The sequence below is a fragment of the Hyperolius riggenbachi genome, chromosome 6 (assembly GCF_040937935.1).
Source record: "Hyperolius riggenbachi isolate aHypRig1 chromosome 6, aHypRig1.pri, whole genome shotgun sequence".
NCBI classification, from domain to species: Eukaryota; Metazoa; Chordata; class Amphibia; order Anura; family Hyperoliidae; genus Hyperolius; species Hyperolius riggenbachi.
In genome coordinates this window covers 284,483,027-284,506,757 of record NC_090651.1, presented here as the reverse complement: position 1 = coordinate 284,506,757, position 23,731 = coordinate 284,483,027, and the positions used below count along the sequence as shown (strand labels likewise).

The following is a 23,731-nucleotide window of genomic DNA, read 5'->3' as shown; positions in this document are numbered from 1 at the left end:
AGTCTAAACAACTGGAGTGGAAAAACGGACATTTTTTTGATTTACCGCATTGCAAAACTGATAGTGAACAAATACTATTTTATAAATAGGATCCATTCATACTTGTCATTCAGCAATGGATCTGTTGCAGTAAGCGGACTGTATTTCTGTGACGTCCGTAATTTTCCTGGACAGGCAGATGCATTTCCCATATAGCCTATTGTTGAAACGCATTCGCCCCAGGCTTCAGCCAGGCCCCAAAGGACCATCGGAGCGGATGCTAAACTGTTTGCTCTCGCTGGCCATTCATAGTCCAACCGCAAGTGAGAAACTGGACTAAGGGGGTGGACACTAGAGTTGAGCGAGAACACTCTGGCAAAAACGAGGGTGGGAGCTGAAAGCAGGATATGCAGAGTTAACTCACCTGGCTATCACCTGCATTCTGATGTGTTCCATTGTCATACACTTCCACATTCAGTGCCGGAACTTCGAGCTCTGAATGTGGAAGTGTATGCCGATTGCACACATTGGAATGCAGGTTGGTAACCAGGTAAGTAACCCGACACATCCCGCTCTCGCCTCCCGCACACTGCAGGGCGTTTTGGTATCCAGCCCATGGACTCGGATAGCATATAATCTAACAACAAATAAGAGAATCATCATAAACCACTATATAGAGATTAAGGGTCCGTCTCCACTAAATGCAAATTCATATGCATTTTCTGCACACAAATTCACATATGGAGATTCCACACTACGGGACAAATACTGGGGGGGGGGGGAGGCGGGGGCTAGGTGGATAGCAAATACGTGTTCCCTACAGAACAAAAGCCCCTATACGCATTGAAATATAACCTTTAGTGAGTCAGATTAAAATTTTATATATATATACACACACACACACACACACACGCTTGCAAAAGTATTCGGCCCCCTTGAAGTTTTCCACATTTTGTCACATTACTGCCACAAACATGAATCAATTTTATCAATTTTATTGGAATTTCACATGAAAGACCAATACAAAGTGGTGTACACAAGAAAAGTGGAACGAAAATCATACATGATTCCAAACATGTTTTACAAATCAATAACTGCAAAGTGGGGTGTGCGTAATTATTTAGCCCCCTTTTGGTTTGAGTGCAGTCAGTTGCCCATAGACTTTGCCTGATGAGTGCTAATGACTAAATAGAGTGCACCTGTGTGTAATCTAATGTCAGTACAAATACAGCTGCTCTGTGACGACCTCAGAGCTTGTCTAAGAGAATATTGGGAGCAACAACGCAATGAAGTTCAAAGAACACACCAGACAGGTCAGGGATCAAGTTATTGAGAAATTTAAAGCAGGCTTAGGCTACAAAAAGATTTCCAAAGCCTTGAACATCCCACGGAGTACTGTCCAAACGATCATTCAGAAATGGAAGGCGCATGGCACAACTGTAAACCTACCAAGACAAGTCCGTCCACCTAAACCACAGGCCGAACAAGGGGAGCGCTCATCAGAAATGCAGTCAAGAGGCCCACGGTGACTCTGGACAAACTGCAGAGATCTACAGCTCAGGTGGAGGAATCTGTCCATAGGACAACTATTAGTCGTGCACGGCACAAAATTGGCCTTTATGGAAGAGTGGTGAGAAGAAAGCCATTGTTAACAGAAAAGCATAAGAAGTCCCGTTTGCAGTTTGCCACAAGCCATGTGGGGGACACAGTAAACATGTGGAAGAAGGTGCTCTGGTCAGATGAGACCAAAACTGAACTTTTTGGCCAAAATGCAAAACGCTATGTGTGGCGGAAAACTAACACTGCACATCACTCTGAACACACCATCTCCACTGTCAAATATGGTGGTGGCAGTATTATGTTCTGCTGGTGCTTCTCTTCAGCAGGGACAGGGAAGCTGGTCAGAGTTGATGGGAAGATGGATGGAGCCAAATGCAGGGCAATCTTGGAAGAAAACCTCTTGGAGTCTGCAAAAGACTTGAGACTGGGGTGGAGGTTCACCTTCCAGCAGGACAACGACCCTAAAGATAAAGCCAGGGCAACAATGGAGTGGTTTAAAACAAAACATATCCATGTGTTAGAATGGCCCAGTCAAATTCCAGATCTAAATCCAAATCTGTGGCAAAATCTGAAAACTGCTGTTCACAAACGTTGTCCATCTAATCTGACTGAGCTGGAGCTGTTTTGCAAAGAAGAATGGGCAAGGATTTCAGTCTCTAGATGTGCAAAGCTGGTAGAGACATACCCTAAAAGACTGGCAGCTGTAATTGCAGCAAAAGGTGGTTCTACAAAGTATTGACTCAGGGGGCTAAATAATTATGCACACCTCACTTTGCAGTTATTTATTTGTAAAAAAAATGTTTGGAATCATATGATTTTCCACTTCTCATGTGTACACCACTTTGTATTGGTCTTTCACATGGAATTCCAATAAAATTAATTCATGTTTGTGGCAGTAATGTGACAAAATTTGGAAAACTTCAAGGGGGCCGAATACTTTTGCAAGCTACTGTGTATATATATATACAAAGACTATACACAGCGATATACAGAATGCATCAAAATATTGGCACATATACGACAATGTGAGTGGTAAATCACCAGGTAGGGTACTATGGTGAGGTTTAAGATAAATACTGATGTACTGATTATCAGGTACTGATTGTTATTATAATAATAATATTATTATATTATCAGACTGGGCTATATCGGTAAGCCAGACCTGAACAGTGTAAATACACCAGCCCACCAAGCATTACTGACCTTACACTCGCAAATGACTGGTAATACAGTGAGGTGGTAAACACACCTTCAAACATACATTTCTTGACATGCTTCACCCATAAAGGGCTTCATCAGAAGTAATATATACAGTCATAATTTGTGAAAAATAAACAAAAAAACTCCCCACTCAACCAATCAAAAAACCACCAGCACTGCTGGGGGAGGGGGGGTCCATAGTAACTGAAACAGCAAAAAAGTACTATCTGAAAAAATAGGTAGCAAAAATAAGATTTACAATGCTGTTAGCAATCAAAAAAAAAGGAAGAAAGTGGTTAGTGGAGCATGAGGTAGAAGAAAAGTGAGCCCTGAACAGAGAAGTCTTTTTTGCGTATGTTTGCATGACCTCTATACTGTAAACTTGTTTCTGAAATAACAGTTTGTGTATAACAAGGACAATTATGCAATAAGCATTTCTACAACAATACTTACCGGTATCTCCCAATCTATGCATATAATCAATGTTTTTAAAAACATGACCCCCTATTAGTTCTGCTACACACTTTCACATTTACATGCATACAATGTCAAGATGATCTTGTGATCCCTTTAAGAGATAGGATAATGAGGTCACAGGCGGTACTGCAGCATCAGGCTTTAAATTTGAAGAGCAGTGCCTGGCAGCTACACACAGAGCTAGGCAGCCTCCAGAAGCTAACAGCAAACAGAGGATTCTGCTGATGTCCAACAATCCAATCAGCTTTCGCTACACTGCATCTCTACACAACAACCAGGAAGCTACTCCGTAATCTACACAATCGCTAAGCTAGAGATGGATTATATTTTATCTGCAATTTACAACATTCCAGGTAACATCAATAGTAGTTTGTGAATTCAATGATGCAGCTGTGTGCCATACACTTTAAATATACCAACAGCAATTGATGACAATACACCTATATTTGCTGTATTGAGCAAGTAAGTAGAATTTACCTCATGGAGTACGTTTATTAATAGCCTCTAATTAGCTATTTACATGGTCTACCCAGTCTTTACTCTGGGGTTGCATTACACACCTGCTTATTCATTTCAGTATAGTAGTCTTTTCAAAGCATTGTTGAAAGTCACTAGATAAAAAAGTATTTTTAAATGTTTCTGTACTCATCGGCTTCAGTCTCAAAATTCCTGGTTATCATGTTAAAGTGGTTTTAGCAATACCTTGTACTTTGATAACTAGTTATTTCATGTATACAGTGCAATTGCAAATGAGGAGCACAGTATTATGTTAAAGCAGATATGACCTAATGTTAAAAATAATTGGAGATTGCAACAGTAAAAACTTTGATGCCGGATGGGGGGGCGTTTCACCCTAACTCCTTTGTGCCGGGGGGGGGGGGGGGGGGGGTTCACCCTAATTCCTTTGTGCTGTAAACATGCTCACTTAGCATATGGATATATATATGTACACACACACACAAAAGCATAGTCACAAATAACTACTGATTCCTCCTATATGTGAAACTTTACTGTAACAGGTCAGATGTAATACTTTTTTGCAGTATTTTGACAGTGTGGGAAATGGTAAAGGTTCAGTTCTATTACTTGTACAGCACGGTGGCATAGTGACAAGCATTCTCGCTTTGCAGCTGTAGAATATCTGGTAGTGATAGTCATGTCTGGGAAAACTCATAAGGAGCATGTGATTTGTTTGATCAGCTGATAGATTTGCAAGGCTCTGGTTTGCCGTTAACACATCCTGCTTTACCACATGACCATGACTGGCAAATCAGAGACTGGAATATCTATCACCTGACCAAACTGATCACATGCTTCTCCGTGAGTTCTCCTAGACATGGCCATCTCTAATCTCAGGTTTGAATCGCAGACAGAACTTTTCTCCCACATCCTAACAAAGTGTTTGTAAGTTATTTGACTTCCTCTAATATTGACCTTAGTCTATGATAGGGACATAGACTATGGCTGTGATAGGGGTTATATTGTGAGCTCCACTAAGGAACAGTTAACGAGATGACTTTGTATTTTGTAAAGCTCTGTATTATAGTAGAATCCCTGTATAGTAATCTCCAAGGGACCAGCCAAGTAGTTTACTATATCAGACATTTACTATATTTGAGGTCTACTATATCTGAGTTTACTGTTACGAGATTCTCCTGTATTTAGATACACAGTAATAATGATGATAATATTGAACTTCTCTAAAAACGAAACCTTCATCATTTCAGTTGGAGCATGTGTGCAGTTAAAGGGCAGCTGTAACAAGAGGGATTTGGAGGGTGCCATATTTGTTTCCTTATAAGCAATGATAGTTGCCTGGCTATCCTGCTGATCATCTGCCTCTAATACTTTTAGCTATAGACCCTGGGCAAGCATAGACAGATCAGGTGTTTCTGACATTTTTGTCAGATCTGACAAGATTAGATGCATGCTTGTTTCTGGTGTTATTCAAACACTGCTGCAGACAAATAGATCAACAGGGCTGCCAGGGAACTGGTATTGTTTAAAAGGAAATATATATGGCAGCCTCCATGTCCCTCTTACTTCAGTTGTCCTTTATGTACAACCTATCAATTCTTCACCATTATAATGCTGGGTACACATGTTGCGATTTCCCGCTCGATCCACGGGATCGATTAGATCGATTCGATTATTTCCAACATGTTCAATCGGGTTTCGATGGATACAGCCGTCGATTTTGCATACTTAACCACTTAAGCCCGAAGGGTTGAAATTTTTTTACATCCGAGCAACTTTCACCCCCCATTCATTTGCCAATAACTTTATCACTACTCATCACAATTAATTGATCTATATCTTGTTTTTTCCGCCACCAATTAGGCTTTCTGTGGGTGGTATATTTTGCTAAGAGCCACTTTACTGTAAATGCATTTTAACAGGAAGAATAAGAAAAAAATGGAAAAAATTCATTATTTCTCAGTTTTCAGCCATTATAGTTTTAAAATAATACATGCCTCCATAATTACAATACAATACAATAATACAATAACATTTCTATAGCGCTTTTCTCCCATAGGACTCACGTATTGTATTTGCCCATATGCCCCGGGTATTTCACCGGTAAAATTATGTCCCTATCACAATGTATGGCGACAATATTTTATTTGGAAATAAAGGTGCATTTTTTCCGTTTTGCGTCCATCACTGTTTAGAAGCCCATAATTTATTAAATCATATTGATATACTCCTTTGACATGAATATTTAAAAAGTTCAGACCCTTAGGTAACTATTTATGTTTTTGTTTTTTATTATTGTAATTTTTTTTTTTTTAATTTAAACTTGTATGTGGGTATTTTTTGGTGTGGGAGGTAAACAGGGTTTTTTTTAATATATTTATAGGTTTATTCTTAAAAAAAAAAATTTTTTGGGGTGTAATTTGCTATTTGGCCACAAGATGGCCAGAATCAAAAAGTCCTGGGAGCGATCGATCTCGCTCCCAGGCAGAAGAAAGGAGACCAGAGCTCAGAAAAGCCGCAGCGTCTGAAGAGACGCTGTCGGCCTTTCTCCTGGGGGGTCCGATCAGCGAAAGGGATTTATAATCCCTTTCACTGATCGGTGGGCTAGCGGCCAGTAGCGGGGGCGCGCACGGGGGGGCCCGCGGGCGCGCGCGTGTCCCGCGGGAGTGCGCGCAGCCCAACTGGACGAGAAATCTCGTCCAGTTGGGCTTAAGTGGTTAATATGCAAAATTGATGGCTGTATCCATCGAAACCTGATCGAACATGTTGGAAATAATCAAATCGATCTAATCGATCCCGCGGATCAAGCGGGGAATTGCAACGTGTGTACCCAGCATTAGACACTTGGGATAACTCAACTTTTCAGCCTCTTCCTCACCTACTCACAGATATATGAGCTATTGGGTAGGTGCACTTGGATCCACTGTCTGCAGAGGAGACCTAGCAAGATACACAGCAAGTTATTGAAAGACCGTGCATATATGTACAATATAAAGAGAATATACTGTATATAATATGATTTGGGGTATATGCACAGAAGTATGACAGACTTGATGTGTGCACATTACATTTACCAGGTTTACATATTTTACATAGTACTTTTACATAATTCACATATTTAAGAAAATAACGTAACTTGCTTAAAGGAACACTAACAAACCAAGTGTTGTAAAATCACAATGTACAAATAATGTCTAAGTAGCTGTGTAAACATTCCCCTCCAACATTTTCTCAAAAGGGGTGTCTGCTTCAATGCACAGCCAGTGTTGTTTTTTTGCATATCAGATTACAAAGTATTTTTGTCTGAAAGCAAAAGAAAGGTATGAAAAGCTAGCTTTGGTGTCATAGACAATTACAAATGTTTATAACAAGTTACATTTCCTCTGCACTCTTCAAACACTTCAGTCAGAGACACAGGACACAGGCAGCTGCTGAGAGCTTTCTCACACACAGGGTTAACAGATGTACTGCAAGGGAATTCCCCCCTCCCCTCATGGTTCACTCTGCCCTCAGATTTGACCAGACTTGCCGTCAGTTAAGAGTGAAAGGAATTTGATACAGTAAACAAAAGAGATAAGCAAGTCAAATGTATACAATATTATTTACCAGCACTTCAGGAACTCTCTCAATCCCAGTTTAAAAAACATGTTAATCGATAGTGTTCCTTAGACATGTAACACTTAAAGCTGACCTGAACACTTGCACAAGAGAGAAGGAGAACACAAAGAAATCCACTCTGTGTCCACTCTGCATGTGGTTATAGAGAACAGCCTGTCTAGTTCTCCGTTCTCAGCAAGTAATTATCTAGTGTAATTTGATCTCCCAGCTGTCTGGATCTGATGACACAGGTGTCACATTCAGAGGAAACCAGGCACAGCTCATCACCAGGCCAATATCATAACTACAGTGAAGCATGGTGGTGGCAGAGTCATGTTATGGGGATGTTTTTCAGCGGCAGGAACTGGGAGACTAGTCAGAATAAAGGGAAAGATGATTGCAGCAATGTACAGAGACATCCTGGATGAAAACCTGCTCCAGAACACTCTTAAACTCAGACTGGGAGGAGGGTTCAACAGCCAAGATATCAAAGGTGTGGCTTTAGGACAACTCTGTGAATGTCCTTGTGTGGCCCAGCCAGAACCCAGACTTGAATCCGATTACCAGGCCCATTTCTACGGGCGTGTGAACTGCGCAATCGCCCGTGGCGCCAGATTGAGTGGCAGGAGGGTGGGCGCAGTGGCAGGGGGAGCAAGTATAGCGTAGTTACAACTCAACTTCCACGATCCCCCGCAGCCTCTATCTTCTTCCTGTCCCAGGCGTCCATTTGCTTGGTAATCGTGCCCCCTGTGATGATGTGACGGCATGTCATCACAGCAGGGGGCGTTTACCAACACAACAGACGCTGTGTGCGAAATTCCGAGGAAAATATTAATTTAATCCATTTTGGTATAAGGCTGTAACATAACAAAATGTTGAAAAAGTGATGTGCTGTGAATATTTTCCAGATGCACTGTATATCCATACTGTAATATGATTGGAAACAACAAAGAAAAGGCCATTATTTGGTCGCTTACTGAGTGGATATATTGGCAAATATTGGTTGGTCCTCCTGCATGTGTGGATATAAGAGTGTGTGGAATGTGGCTACATTGACCACATCTACCTGTATTAGCTCTGTTTGTGAGTAGAGATGTCGCGAACCTCCGATTTTAGGTTCGCGAACCCTGTTCGCGAACCTCCGCGAAAGGTTCGGTTCGCGAAAAAGTTTGCGAACCGCAATAGACTTCAATGGGGAGGCGAACTTTGAAAATTTTAAAAAATTCTACCGGCTGGAAAAATGATAGAAAACATGTTTCAAGAGCTCTAATACCTGAAGGCACACCTGATTGAGTGAAATACACATCACTGCTGGAGGACCCTCCCTCCCTCCTCCAAGCAAGGTCCTTATACCATTTGACTCAGTTGTCTGCCTACACTAATTAGTTATGGGACAGCTGCTACACACTCTGCTAGGGAGATTTTAATTAGCCTCTTGTGGGTCCCCTCCTCCCTCCTCCCCTTCTACCTATTCCCTCCTACCGGAGGGAGGAGGGTCTCATCTGCCAGGGAATTATACTATTTCAAAAACCAGTTTACATCATACCATGGCTGGGAATCGAACCCAGATCTCACTGTGTGGTGGGCAAGTCACCCTAACCACTGTACCACTACAGTAGTAACTGAAGCTGGCCTAAAATTTACCATTTATGCTCAATGCAATAGAAACATTAGTTTGCTTAAAGGGAACCTTAACTGAGAGTGATATGGATGTTTCCTGTAAACAATACCAGTTGCCTGGCAGTCCAGCTGATCTTTGTGACTGCAATAGTGGTTGAATCACACCCTGAAACAAGCATGCAGCTAATCCAGTCTGACTTCAGTCAGAGCACCTGATCTGCATGCTTGTTCAGGGGCTGTGGCTAAAGGTATTAGAGACACAGGATCAGCAGGCGATTCAGGCAACTGGTATTATTTTAAAATGAAAAATCCATATCCTTCTCCGTTTAGGTTCCCTTTAAGGATTTGTAGCATAAAAGCCAACTCACATTGGCTGGGATTTGAACCTGGGTCTCACTGTGTGGTGGGCATGCACCCTAACCACTGTACCACAACAGTAGTAACTGAAGCTGGCCTAAAATTTACCATTTATGCTCAATACAAGAGAAAAAGTAGACAAGACAAATAACATTTATATCACACTTTTCTCCTGGCGGACTCAAAGCACCCGAGCTGCAGCCACTAGGGCATGCTCTATAGGCAGTAGCAGTGTTAGGAAGACTTGCCTAAGGTCTCCTACTGAATAGATGCTAGCTTACTGATGAGATGAGACCCTCCTCCCTCCGGTAGGAGCAAGGAGGGAATAGGTAGAAGGGGAGGAGGGCTAATAAAATCTCCCTAGCATAGTGTGTAGCAGCTGTCCCATAACTAATTAGTGTAGGCAGACAACTGAGTCAAATGGTATAGGGACCTTGCTTGGAGGAGGGAGAGCAGTGTGTTTGGCAATAATGTGTCTGCTGACAGTGATATGGAGGGTCAAAGTTTTGCTCAATAGAGCATTATGGGGCGAATCGAACTTCCGCAAAAGTTCGCCTGCATGCGAACCCCCAAAGTTCGCCTGGAACCGTTCGCAGGTGAACCGTTCGCGACATCTCTATTTGTGAGCTTATCTTTCAAGTACTCCCAGGAACCTGACAATGACTGTAACCCCTCCAGTGACTGCAGTCTTCCCAGATGCTCCATCCAGGCCTGCATGCATTATGGGCATGCATGAAAAAGCCCACATGTAACGCTTTGTGCACGGGCACTAATCAAAACCTAAAGCAATACTAGAGATGCTTCATTTCTGCACCCCAAGAAGGCTGGGCATTGTTTCTTTTAATAGCAGGGTCTGCCTACAGCAATTCCCTGCATTCCTCTAGTAGCAGGGGCGTAGCAATAACCATAGCAGCTGCTATAGGGCCCTGGAGCATAAGGGTCCCAGGAGGTACTTCATTATCACCACTAACTTTCTTGCATTTCTCCACTCTCTGATTTTGTCTCTGTGCCCATGAACTATGTGCAGTGCAGAATGTAATTGACCAATTAACTTTTATCCATAGGATAGGGGCAGGTGATATTGCTTAAGAGTGCCTACATCTGAGGGGCCCATGAAAGTTTTGCTATGGGGCCCCATGATCTCTAGCTACGCCACATTCTATTAGTCTCCATCTATGCCAAGTATGGCAGTTTTCAGACTTTAGCCTTGCCTAATCTCCTCCAAACATCTGTTGCCTACTGTTTAGCACAGACTAATAATTAAAAAAAAAACAACAAACATAAATTGCAGTTATTACTCAAGCAGGCGCAACAAATGGCCACCCACTACAACAGACACTGACAAAAAGCACCCAGTTTTAGTCCAGGTTATCTGGTCTGCTTATCCACCACCATCCTCTAGAGACACTGTCAAGCTAAGAAACTGGGTCTAAAATGTATTGCTATTGAGAAATTAACTTCCTGGCTATGTCCCAGAGAAAAACTCATGGGATCCTTCCGGTAATATTCATTCTTCCTTTGTATTAAGAGTCCATCATCGAATCCACTATCCTTATGGGCATGCATGGAAGTGTATGGTTTTTTTTTGTTTTGTTTTTTGTTTGTTTTTTATTGAAATTCAAGCAGTTCAAGTCCAATGAACAGCTTGAGATTGTACAAAGGTAAGTGGTGCATGCCAGAGGAATGAAAAGAGATCCCAAAACTGGAAAATAATATACATTTCAGAATTATACAAATTGGCTATTGCAGAAAACCAGAAACAGCTGTTGTGCAGCAATGGAGATAAATCAAGTCTTGAAAGTTGTTACTACCAATTTCTACAGGCGTCCCAACTTTTCCGGATTACTTACAAGCCCCTCTCTCTGCATAAAAGTGCCCAACCTCTACCTGTTACATGACTAATCTTAGTCTTTCACCTGCCTTGACCTCTCATCTCGATCAGTCCTTCCATCCGTCATCTACTTTTCGCCACATGATTGAGTGCCAGAACCGCAGTACATGCATGTATCCTTTGGTCTTTGAGGAAGCGGGTAACCCTGTAAACCAGCTGTTTGGCCATCTTACTCCATCTGCCTGTAATCTCTCTGTGAGTGGTCTGTCAATACATTTTGAAACACTTTTTTTTGGTGCCCAGCAATGTTTTTCTACTGTATGGGCATTACTCTCAATTGGTGGTGCACACTACAAGCTCCATAGGCAGACCACTGTGCTTTGAACCAAGATCGTGTGCCAGCTCTTTTTTTCTTTCCTTATCCACTGAGTACGTGCATGTATGTTGGTCTGTATTTTACTTTCAGGAAACTGATCATCCAGAAGTGTGTCCAAAGGTCCTCTCATTTTTACACATCTTAAAGGGTACCCAAGATGAATGTGATATAGAGACTGACATATCTATTTCCTTTTAAAACAATGCATATTGCCTGGCAGTCCTGCTGATCCTCTGTCTCCAATACTTTTAGCCATAAACCCCGAACAAGCATGCAGATGAGGTGTTCTGACTGAAGTCTAACTGGATAAGTTGCATGCTTGTTCAAGTTTGTGATTCAGACAATAATGGTTCCAGAGAGATCAGCAGGACTGCCAGGCAACTGTTATTGTTTAAAAGGAAATATTTACAATATGATTTGAAAATACTGCGCTCCACAAATAAATAATGCACAATAGGGGATCGCACCTAGTTTCAGAGTCGCCCTACTCCAATCAATCAACACAAATCCAAAAGTCACTTGCTGCGCATACGTAGTCCTAATCTTCAGCAGAGATATGACACCCTATAATAAAAACAAATAAAGAGAGCGTACATAGTGCTCAGCACTGTCTAAACACTGTGCAGTTTCCACCTCGTGCTGCACTCCAGGGGGATGTGCCTTTACCACTGGGATCAAAACAGATCTTCCTCCCTTTTCGTGATTTTCAGCGTGTAATAAATGATATGCAGTAATCCACGCTCCTCCGATGGGTCTCCACACAAGACTCTTTATTAAAATCAACAAAGGCGTTATGTTACGTTACTGCTAAAACTGCACATTAACAGTAAAAGTGAAACATACAGATTGACTTTGCTGTACCCACGGCAACGCATGGATAACGTGCGGCTTCCAGCCATACAGATTACATCAGCAATGAAGGGGGATTTTAATTTATTAAGAATGGTCCTAGTGACATTTTGGGGGGTAAAACTGTCCTGCAAGGTCTGATATTTATGGTAAAGTCTGATTAGTAATTATACTAATCGTAAAAAAAAAAAATGTTCCTCCAGCAGGTATCAACAGAAGGGCAGTTTAGGAGTTGAGGTAAACTGATAAGGTTTCATTTTGTAAAGAATAGAAGCTCTCCTGGAGAATTATTAGTTGGTCTAAACAAAACCTATACAGTATATGCATTTAAGGGGAGGCCTCCTCCTCACCTTAACTGATAGCTCACCTGACTTGATAGCTGACTTGAGTGCCGGCCGCTGCCAGCCTGGCAATCCTGAACTGTCTTGTACACCCTACGTGTGTTGATAATATTATTCAGTGTGCACAAATGACAGCTGTGTGGAATTGCAGGGCAGGATATCTCAACTGAGTCCTGAACTGATTCAGTAGTCCGTTCCTTTGGAAAGGGGTAAAAGGGCCATGACAGTGCAACAAGTAGATCAGAAATACAACTAGAGGCTGGGAACTCCGTTGGTGCAGTTAGCAATAAATATACTACCTGCTGAATAAAAAGAAGACATTAATAGTTCAGAAGACTTCCAGAAGTGGATAGCCAAGTGAAGGACCTTCACTATCAGGAGTGGAACACTAAGTGAACTGAATAAGGACTAGCACATAGACAAAAATGTATTCTTAAAACAGAAGGTATTTACATATCACCACTTTAACACAGATCCAGACATATACAGAAAGACAATGAGGCGGGCTATACATCCAGAACATATATACCGGTAATTAAAGTGAACCTCCGGACTAAAAATCGACTCAGCAGCACTGAAAAGGCTTGGTGTTTCTTTAACAGTTTCACAGCATCAGAACTTTGTTTCTCTTATACAAGCCTCATTTTTAGCTGCACAGAAGAAAACTGCCCGGGCTTTTTTCCCCTGATGCTGTGCAAAGCATGATGGGATTTCTGATGTTGTTGTTCTCGTTCTGCTGTTTTGGTGCAATTTTTTTTTTTTTTTACATTTTGAATTTGACATTTGAAGCCTAGTGTGTGCAGCTGGGAGGGGTAATCAGGACACAGGACAGTTGGAACTGTGCTCCTTGTCACCTCCTTTCAACCAAAAAGATGGCTGCCCCCATGACAAAGATGGCAGCCCCCATGAATCACAAACATTTGCCTGTTCTTTTAAAACAGGGTGGGTAAGAGATTATATTACCTATCTATTCTAATTAACATAACTAATGTAACTTGATGACTGTATGTTTGTTTAGGCTGAAGTTCCCCTTTAAGTTCAATATAAACAATGGAACAAAGCACACATCCATCCCTCTTTAGGAGTAATTTAGTAAACTCTCAGTTCTATACAGATAGAAATGACCACAGAATCCCTTCTTAGACGTAATTTAGTTCATTAGTTAGTTTGGTTAAAGTAGGCACCCAGTTTAACACATTTGAGCACAAAGGCTATCATTCATAAAAGTGATGTCGGTAACTATAATCTGTGCGGGAAAATACAGCTGTCGGTATTTCAGCCTTCTGGGTGGTCATTCATAAAAAAGTTGCCTGTTGCGATAGGAGTGCGGAGATATCCTGCTGTAGGCTGGCGTTAGGCTGTCGGTAGGCATGCGGAAACAAGAGAAGCTGGCCGAGTCCCTCCATACGGTATTCTCTCTGCTGCTGCTTGGGAGGTCTGTCCCATTCACTTACATGTACTCCGCATGCTTATCGCTACGTCCAGGGGAGCGGTAATCCCCGTCCGCATACCGCCTGCATTAGTTTTTATGAATTGACATTTTGTTACATTTCGCATAGAATCACCACGGTGATTTATTGCTCTGCTCGGAAAAGTCAGCTTCACATGCGGAAACAGCCTTTATGAATACACATTTTGCTCAGTGCTCGGTAAAGTCGGCTGTTTTTAGCATTTCCGCATGCGGGAATGCTTTATGAATGATAGCCAAAGTCTCTGTTTTATAGGTAAACTTCCAGTTCAACACAAATAGAATTGAGTGTGAAATCCCTCTTTAGGCTCCCTGTACACTGCACATCCGATTTGCGATTCCGATTTTCCCTGAATCATATCAACAGAAAAATGCAGCATGCAGTAACGATTAAAATCGGAATCGCATGTAAAAAACTATTAAAAATTGTAATCGCAGGGGGCCTTAGAGATAAATAAGTTTCGTTTTCTGTAAGTAATCGTCCTGACAGTGCACTGTGTGCGCAAAACGTGTAAGCAGGAGGGGAGCCTCAATAGGACCTACCTACCAGCTTTATGTGGCATCTATCCCAGGTGGGGACTAATCTGGGTGGTGGGAGGGAAATGATACATCACATAGGGTATGGCCCAATGGTTCCTGGGTGCTCGGACCATTAGTTACAAGACAACCAATATGAGATCAGAATGAATGGTCAGCATTTCAGACATAGGATATAACATAATCTTTCCCAATGTTTTATATGCAGCAATAAAGATTAAGTTGTATCCTATATCTGAAGTGCCGACCATTCACTCCCAATCCCAGGTGGAGCTCCCGGTAGACTAGAGGAAGTATACAGGAGGCGTCTCTTTGCGGACAGCTGCACACGCAGACATGCATGTAACAACCTGACCTGCAGAGTGAGAGTATGAATGTGGTGACACATCCAGAGGTGTGAGATGACAATTTCCCAAAATTAAAGCTAAAGAACTACCTACATGGTGTTCGGACAATATGCTGTAGTATTAGAACCCCTGCTGGAGACACATGATGCGAGTTTTCCCTTCCATTGCTTTGCCATCCTGCTTTTGCCCCAGTGTGAACGTAGCCTTATATTGATTTATGGCTGCTTCACACTTCAGCAAAGTGCTACTACAGGGGAAATCTATCAGTGGGTTCCCATTGCAGCGTTGCGATTTTAATAATACCACAATTGCACTGCAAATAGCATGTTTTAAAGAATGTCCAAAAACGTACATTCCTTCAAAGTCACTTGGAAATTTGCTTTGCAGTATCGCATTTTCTGGTTTGCAAATGTGAACCAGGCTTCAGTGTAATTCATGTTCTTGTATGTTTTTCACACAGTTATTAGAATATTGCTATATCATATGCCTAATCTGACCTCAGTCAGTCAGTGTTTGCCAAGCCTGAGGGATTTGGAGTACAGATGATCTGAGTGTATTTGCAACTCATGTAAAACTATTTAGCAATTATACCTAAAAAAAATAGCTTAGATTTAAAAGGCTGCAGGTGGAGAGAGTGCAATTTGACCTCACTCAAGCAGCTGGCTAAACTCTAAGCTTTCACTGATGGAATATGATGTCTGTGGATGTTCTAAGGCTTTCATTAGGGGAAGCAAGTGCACACAGTCATGTTTTTGATTACATGATGTCCTTTCACACTCTTCAAGTTGTGTTGCGATATGATCATCTTACTGTGATGAGAAGAACCGCCTCATGCTAGGTCCTCAAGTCATTCTGCTGGAGCAACAAGCTTCAGGGCCTATTTACTCTGACCACTGAAAAACGGATGCGTTTTAACTGATCCGTGGTTCCATAGCAGTGCATTGTGAAAAGCTTTCAGTTAAAATGCATACAATGTGAACTGACCCATAAGGAAACATGGACACTGGGCTGCATGCCAGTTATCCATTCAGTTATAATTGACAGCAATTGCAAACAGTGTGAAAAGAATCTCAGGGTATTGGCTCCACACGATCACAAGGCATTATTTCTCGGTGGTGGCATATGCAATCCCTCTGGTGAGCAGTAGCATAGGCAATCCCTCTGGTGAGCAGTAGCATAGGCAATCCCTCTGGTGAGCAGTAGCATAGGCAATCCCTCTGGTGAGCAGTAGCATAGGCAATCCCTCTGGTGAGCAGTTTTCTACTCAAGTAAAGAATAGGGTACTCAACCATCTTTTTGTCTACCTGGCCTTAGGACTGCATCCAAGCCATAGAAACCTAACCGTAGGATATATGTGTTACTATGCACTTTACTAGGCTTTGCTGTTTTCTCCTGCTGAGTAATCTTTTGCTTTTTCTCTTGCTGGATAAACCTGTAAGGCTGTTTTCACTCTGGCATGTTATCAAACAATATACCATATTTTTCGGACTATAAGACGATCCTGACCATAAGACGCACCTAGGTTCAGTGGACAAAACCAGGGGAAAAATATATACTAAACCAGGTGCATCCATGGTGAAGGGGCATGAAGAGGCATCTTGTGGATTTTGCCCCCTTTGTACCTAATGCCCCCTTGTACCCTCCTGTGTCTCCCGGTGTGTCCTCCTCTGTCTCCCTTGTGTTTTCCTGTGTCCTCCTCTGTCCTCCATGTGTCCTCTTCTATGCCCCCTTGTGTCCTCCTCTGTGGCCCTTTGTGTCCCCCTGTGTCCTCCGTTTGCCCCCCTGTGTCCTCCTCTGCATGGGCACAGTACAGGGAGTCCCTAGACATTGTAGGTTCGTATTAGCAGAAGTTCACAAGTCAGGAACTCCCTGCATTTGGACTATAAGATGCAGTGACTTTTATTCCCCACTTTTGAGGGAGAAAAAGTGAGTCTTATAGTCCAAAAAATACCGTAATTGTATAGCAAACGTGATGTGATTATATTATAATGATACATTCACATTACCTTGCTAGCTGTGTCGTGCAGTGCTTCGGATTCCGCCAGAATAAATTGACGCATGCTGTGCATTATCGGGCAGCATTTTGCATTTACTATTAAAGAACAACTAAAGTGAGAAGAATATGGAGGCTGCCATATTTATTTCCTTTTAAACAATACCTTGCTGTCCTGCTAATCTTTTTGGCTGCAGTAGTGCCTGAATAACAGCAGAAACAAGCATGCAAATAATCATGTCAGAACTGACCGTAATGTCAGAAACACCTGATCTGCTGCATGCTTGATCAGGGTGTATGGCTAAAAGTATTCGAGACAATGGATCAGCAGGATAACCAGGCAACTAGTATTGCTTAAAAGGAAATTAATATGGCAGCCTTCATATCTCTCTCGCTTCAGTTGTCCTTTAAGGTGTAACATACTTTTTATGTAACGTACCGTATGCATCGCATTGCAGGCAGTATTGGCAATGCAACTTTTCCCCTCCATTGTGTTGGGATCCTGTATTTACAGGATGTGCAGTGTAACACCCCAGTGGGAACCAAGCCATTGTGCCCATTTTCAATTCCAGAGTTTTGCAATCTGATTCCGACCACTGGAGGATTGCAAAATACCAGGTACAGTTAAAACTAATGGAGACCAAGGCAAACATTTCCAATAGTGCGATTTATTTGTAGTGCAATTTTCTCCCGAGCGCAATACTCGTCCTGCTGCATTTTCCTTTTAATTGAGCTCCTATACCTTGTATAGGAGCTCAGCTGCAATAGTGGAAATTAGGAAGGAACACAATTGCATCGCAGCACAATTGCAAGTGGATTTCTAAGTGAATAAGAGCCCTAAGAGACTTGCTTCACTACTCAGTTGCTGAGAAATGGTATCACATTCTAAGAATAACTTTATGCTAGGTTTCTTAATTGGTTTTGACATCTCATTCTTTTTATCAGTACAATTGGTTAGAGCGTGTGAATTGTTTTCACGTCTCCTAGCACACAATAAGCTTCAGGGTAAACAGTGCAGAACATACATCATAGCGCATCAGTGCAATATTTATTGAAATATCATCTATGTGTTTGTTTTTCAAAACAACTCACAGCAAAAGTACGTGTTATAAGCTACAGGTAAAATGTAATAATTCTCAACAAACTATAAATCTGGCCACACACTGGAATTTTATTTTAGAAACCAAATAAACAGCCCTGCTGGTTTACTGAAGCAAATATGAACGTATTGCAAAAAGGGTGTGTGCATCAAACACCAAGTGAACCCCTATATACCTGGCTTTGCAGATAAGGCCTAATTAGCTTATTCATGAGACACTGCTCAAGCAAATCTGCATTCGCTTTTGCATGCCAGGATATGCAGGGTTTTGCCAACTAACTCACCTCAAAACTTTTGCCCTGCGGGGAATTAGTTTGAGCAGCAAGTAGCACTTATCCAGGATCGCCACGTGGAGGCCCCCCCCCCCAGGATCCCAGGAAAAGGGGGCCAACAGGGCACTCCAAGCACTCTCACTGCTAAGAGACTCTGCAGCCGCCTCCCTTGAAGAAGTGCGGGGCGGCCCCCCCAAGCGCTGCCACCGCCAGGGAGGGCCGTCCGCACCCACCTCCCAAAGGATAGGACCTACCTTATTTCGTATTGCGTCCAAGTGCATTATTATGCCAGGCCAAAAGTGTGCGACTTGGGAGCACAACGACAGGGGGGGAGTGAAGCATAGGTCATAGGTGACTCTACAGCTCCACACCCCAATGGGGAAACAGGTTGAACACACTGAAGCAAATATGAAACAAAGCTTCACTGTGCTGATTTCAAGCATCCTGGCCTGATCTAAGAAAAGAAACAGGATGTTAGTAGCAAATAAGAGCATAATTAAAGTATACATAACCTGAAGCATAGCTACCTAAGGTAAGCACAGAGGTATGTTCATGCTGCATCCACATACCTCTATGCATTGTCTGTTCCTCTCCTTATCCCCCCTGACCACCATAATCACTCCTTGAAAAAATTTACTTTTGACTGACATCTGTTTTTTAGACAGGAAGAGGCAGGCTTGCTGTGATGTTCGCTCCTATCACCCTCCCCTTCCCTCCTCATCTTAGGGACACGGACAGGAACACAGTGGAAGCAGGGTGGGGAGAACAGGCTCAAAACCAGGGCCGGAGCTACCATAGAAAAAAATGGGCAATTGCCCCAGAGCCTGTAGGGTCCCCCAGGGTGTCCATCCCCCATCTTAACTGTTGCTCCCCAGGGACTCTGCAAAGTCTTTGGCAGAGTAGCGTCTCATCTGTGCTGGTGGGCAGGGGAGATCCTACACTGCCAAAGACTCTGCAGAGGTCCTAAGAAGCACAGTTAAGTTGGGAGGTGATTGGGGGAGGGTCAGCAGCCAGCTCAGGGGCCCAGGAGGAAAATTTGGCTGCAACAAAGGGCCCCTATTGACACTTTGTGGTTGGGGGTGCCCCCAGGCTAATTTTGCCCTAGGGCCCAATTGTTACTTGAACCGGCCCTGCTCAAAACACTAGAAAGTATCTTAATTCTTTAGCACACTCCATATGTTGATCCCTGTAGAGGGGTTCTAGGTCGCAGCACTGCACTGTAATGTAATCACCGTCGTTTGGAGCCCTGTAACGGAGGACTCTATAATAAAGAACACTATAACTGGCTGCACTATAATGGAAGACACAATAACTGGACATACTGTAATGGAGGGAACTATGTTTTGACGTAGACATCATTCACTTTGAGTTGTTGTGAGCTTCAATGCAAACATCATTCCTCTGGTTGCAATCAAAGTCGAACATCATCAAAACATGTTCAAGCACTGACATAAGGCATGCTTATGCATAATCCCATGTCTGTATTATGTTATCCTGGTCCACTAGTCAAGCCCAGGGAAGAGCAGGGACATTTATTCTCCATCTTAGTGTCTGCTGTGTTCCTCCATGTAACTAATGTGTCTTTTATGGTCACCCACATAACAAACATGGCCATCGTCTTCCCCCCATATATGGTGTATATCCCTTTAAGGCTGGTACCATCATATTACTGAATCACTGGCATCCATTGGTGCTTAAAGGAACAAGGCACTATACTTTCCACTTTTCAGCACTTCTGCAATCCAGTGGAGTTTAATATTATCAGAACGCACATGGAGTATCTTTTCAGGTTTAGAGCTCCAGACTTTACATATGGTTTGCTTATTTCTGCATGGGAGATTCGCTGGTAGTGAAGACTGACTGTCACGAGAATACAGGTGCAGGATAAGAGGGACCTGAAAGATTAGAACTGTGTTTTGATTTACAGGTGTCCATTGACACCAGGGATGTGGTCTCCAGGTAATGGAATCTCTGCTTAATTATGATTATAGGGAAGATCTCTACCTAATTATGATCCGGAGCAGACTGTATCTAGTTTTTTCTGGTGAACTGCTGCATAATTATTTGGTAGGACACTTTGCCTAACTGTGTTTGGGGAGGAAACCTTGCCTTAATACAGGGGTGCCCACACTTTCTCTGCTTGCGAGCTACTTTAAAACTAGCCGAGTCTAGGAGATCTACCAACATTTTAAATGTTGCAGGATTCCTCCCTCCCCCCGTTGTCATGAACAGCCCCCAGGTGCAAATGCCTCCAGTATAGGTAGCCAGGCATAGGTGCCTCCAGTATAGGTAGCTGGGTATAGGTGCCTTTAGTATAGGTAGCTAGGCATAGGTGCCTTCGCTAGGTATACGCACCTTCTATTATAGGTAGCTGGGTATAGATGCCTCCAGTATAGGTAGCTAGGGATAGGTGCCCAGGTGCCATTAATATAATCAACTCCCCCCAGCTCCAGCGGCAGTGTCTGGGGCTCGTCCTAGTCTGCCCTCTTCCAGCTGCAAATAAGCATGTCAGCAGCTGAGGGAGCGCTCCGGTGGGCAGCGTGAGTGAGTGCGTGCGTGTATATGTTGTGCCCGGCGCCACTCCCAGCCATGACGTCGCGTCATGGCAGAACCGCCCCGGCCTCTCTTCCACCGTGTCGCCTCTCTTCTCCCTGACTACCAATTGGCCAATGGAACCTGGCCATACGGCCGCGATCTACCAAATAGGCGGTCTTGATCTACCGGTAGATCACGATCGACCTATTGAGCAACCCGGCCTTAACCACTTCACCCCCCAGTGCTAAATTTCTCCGTCCCTCTGCGCACCGCTTCACCCCCAGGGACGGAGAAAGGCGCACTTGTTTGTTTACTGGCTGGGAGTGGGCGGGGAACTCTCGCGCACACTCCAGCCAGCCAGCACAGCAGGTTACTAATTGGATGTTAGGAACAAGCGTTCCTAAATCCAATTAGCCTCGCCGATTGCGAGTAGAATGAAGACGGCTTCAATCAAATGCCGTCTTCATTCAAAACAATGCAAGGTAAACAAACTTGCAGCCCGCGATCGCGCGCCCCCGCGACCCGCGCGCGCGCACACACCCCGGCTCTGCAGTACAATGATTGGTTATGGGGACTCTCCAGTCCCCAATAACCAATCATAGTACATCAGTACAGTAATGGAAGCAGCGCTGAAAGGGAAAAATCGCGCTGGTGTTTCAGGGGTAAAACCCCTCAGTTGTGAAATGGTTAAAGGAATAATATCGATTGAAACGACTTTTTTTTTTTAATACTCTATATTAGTGTACACATTACCACTAGTGCTAGGGGCACTTTATTTATTCACCTAGGTCTCTCTTCCTCTGTTTCTGCTTAAAAATTCATTTCTCACACAGCTCATATTAGTTTGGGTCACACTGAGTTGCTTGGTTACTCTGTCACACAGCTCACAAATATATTTCACTGTGTCACTCACAGCATGCAGGAGACATGAGGAGAAATAGGCTGATCTGAGGTGGTAACAGGTAACTAAATGAGCTGTAATATTGCTGGAATATAACTAGCTATAACACTAGTCTGTGTTTACACTCAGACTGGTTGCTTGGCTGCCTGCTTGTGGTGATTCACCCCAGGCTGCATCCACTTTACAAGCTGCTGAGAGGGGCAGACCACTGTCTACAATTAGCATTATTAGTATCTTTATCAGTCAACAGAAGCAAAGATAATAAACACACATTGCTAGAATCTTTAACCCCTTACCACCATATCAACAAGATTCTTTCAGCAGGGTGATAATTAAACTATAAACTGAGGAGTTGATAGCAACTCCCCTGTGCAGAGACATGGTCTAGCCCTCTGGGAGCCTCAGTATTAGATACATTTTGTATCCAACACTGACGCCAAAACTGACGGAGGATTTTACAGCTGAGAGGAACAGCTGTGTGAGGAATCAAATTGCTCCTAGTACTTGTCCTAATGTGTGCTACAACATACAGCATTTAAAAATAAATGCATACATCGATAGTATTCCTTTAATATGTTATTTTATGTTAATTAGTGCACACACTGCTATAGGGATGGCAATACTTAGGAGAACTCATGGAGAAGCATTTGATCAGTTTGTGATCCGCTTGATCAGCTGGTAGAATTGTAAGATTGTGATTTACTGTGATGACTTCTTGGTTTAATGCATGATTATGACCAGTAAATCAGAGCCTTGCAAATCTATAAGCTGATCAAACTGATCACAAATTGATTACATGCTTCTCCATGAGTTCTCCTAAGCATTGCCATCCCTACTGCTGAATTATTTGTTTTGGAGGGACATGTCTAACTATATTGTGAGGGAACAAGTCTATTTAGTGTGCTGAGCTGCCCCACTGACTTAACACAAATGCAATGTCTCAAGCACTTTTGGCTCCGCCCCTGACCCTTTATGGTCTCTCCCACTTTTTGCTGCAGCATGCTAGGCCCACCAACATTGCAGGGCTGCCCCAGATCATCCAGAATCCTGGCAAAGTCCCTGGTACCCAGTAAACACTGTGAACCTTTCTAATATATTCCTATTTCTAAAAACGTGAAGAAAAATGTATTGTTTCCTACACAGGACATAACTATGATATAATTACCATATCCTAGTCATAGCTGACTTGGCCAGAGTCTCCAGGCCTATGCAGGGTGAGAAAGGAACAAGAAGTATCAATTATTCCAAGGCGTGATATCTTCAGGTTAAATATTCACGCTAGGGCTTGGTCCCCAACTTTCATCCAAGCCAAAATAGGTGGTCATAAGTGGCGACTATATTTTCTCAAATTTAGGAGTCAGTTGTTTTTGCTCTAAGTGTCTTAAAAAATTTAATTTGCCCCACACAAGCCCTAACTTTAGTAAAAGCTATGGATGTTGTTTTCCAAGATACTGTCTGCAATCTCTTGTCTAACTGCAATAAAAAGATAGTTAACTAACCTAAACTCTGAGTATGATATATTTGGGATTCTCCTTCCCAGTAAGGCCAGTAAGTAGCATTTTCCCCCAAATCATGTAGATCCACTGGTAGGTCCTAACACACAACTTTTCACCAATATGACCACCATATGTGAGGTACCTTCCCACCTCCAGGTAATCCCAGAAATAGTGGGTTGCCTGTGGCCCCCGAAAATAGCCAGTCTATGGGAGGGCATGTATCATCTTTAGTCATTTATAAGAAATTTCCACCATGCTGGCACTTGCAAACCTTTTGGGTGTAGACTCCAAGAGGTCATTCAAATCACCTAGTAATATGATTTCTAATTGTAATCCCCATTACAAAGTTATATTAAATAATGTAATATAACAAAAAAGACAATCATTTTTTAATAAAAACTTCTAGATCTGCCAAATGC

At 42.7% G+C, this 23,731-nt stretch overlaps 1 protein-coding gene across 1 annotated transcript in view; it reads left to right on the top strand.

Moving 5' to 3' along the window:
• The first annotated feature begins 3,401 nt into the window (after nucleotides 1-3,401).
• The window catches only part of LOC137521560 (carotenoid-cleaving dioxygenase, mitochondrial-like), a 104,811-nt gene continuing 84,481 nt past the window's right edge, over nucleotides 3,402-23,731 (top strand). The window contains exon 1 of the mRNA XM_068240957.1: nucleotides 3,402-3,569. Within this exon, the coding sequence (XP_068097058.1) occupies nucleotides 3,533-3,569 (37 nt within the window). The 5' untranslated portion in view covers nucleotides 3,402-3,532. The remainder of the gene's footprint in view (nucleotides 3,570-23,731) is intronic.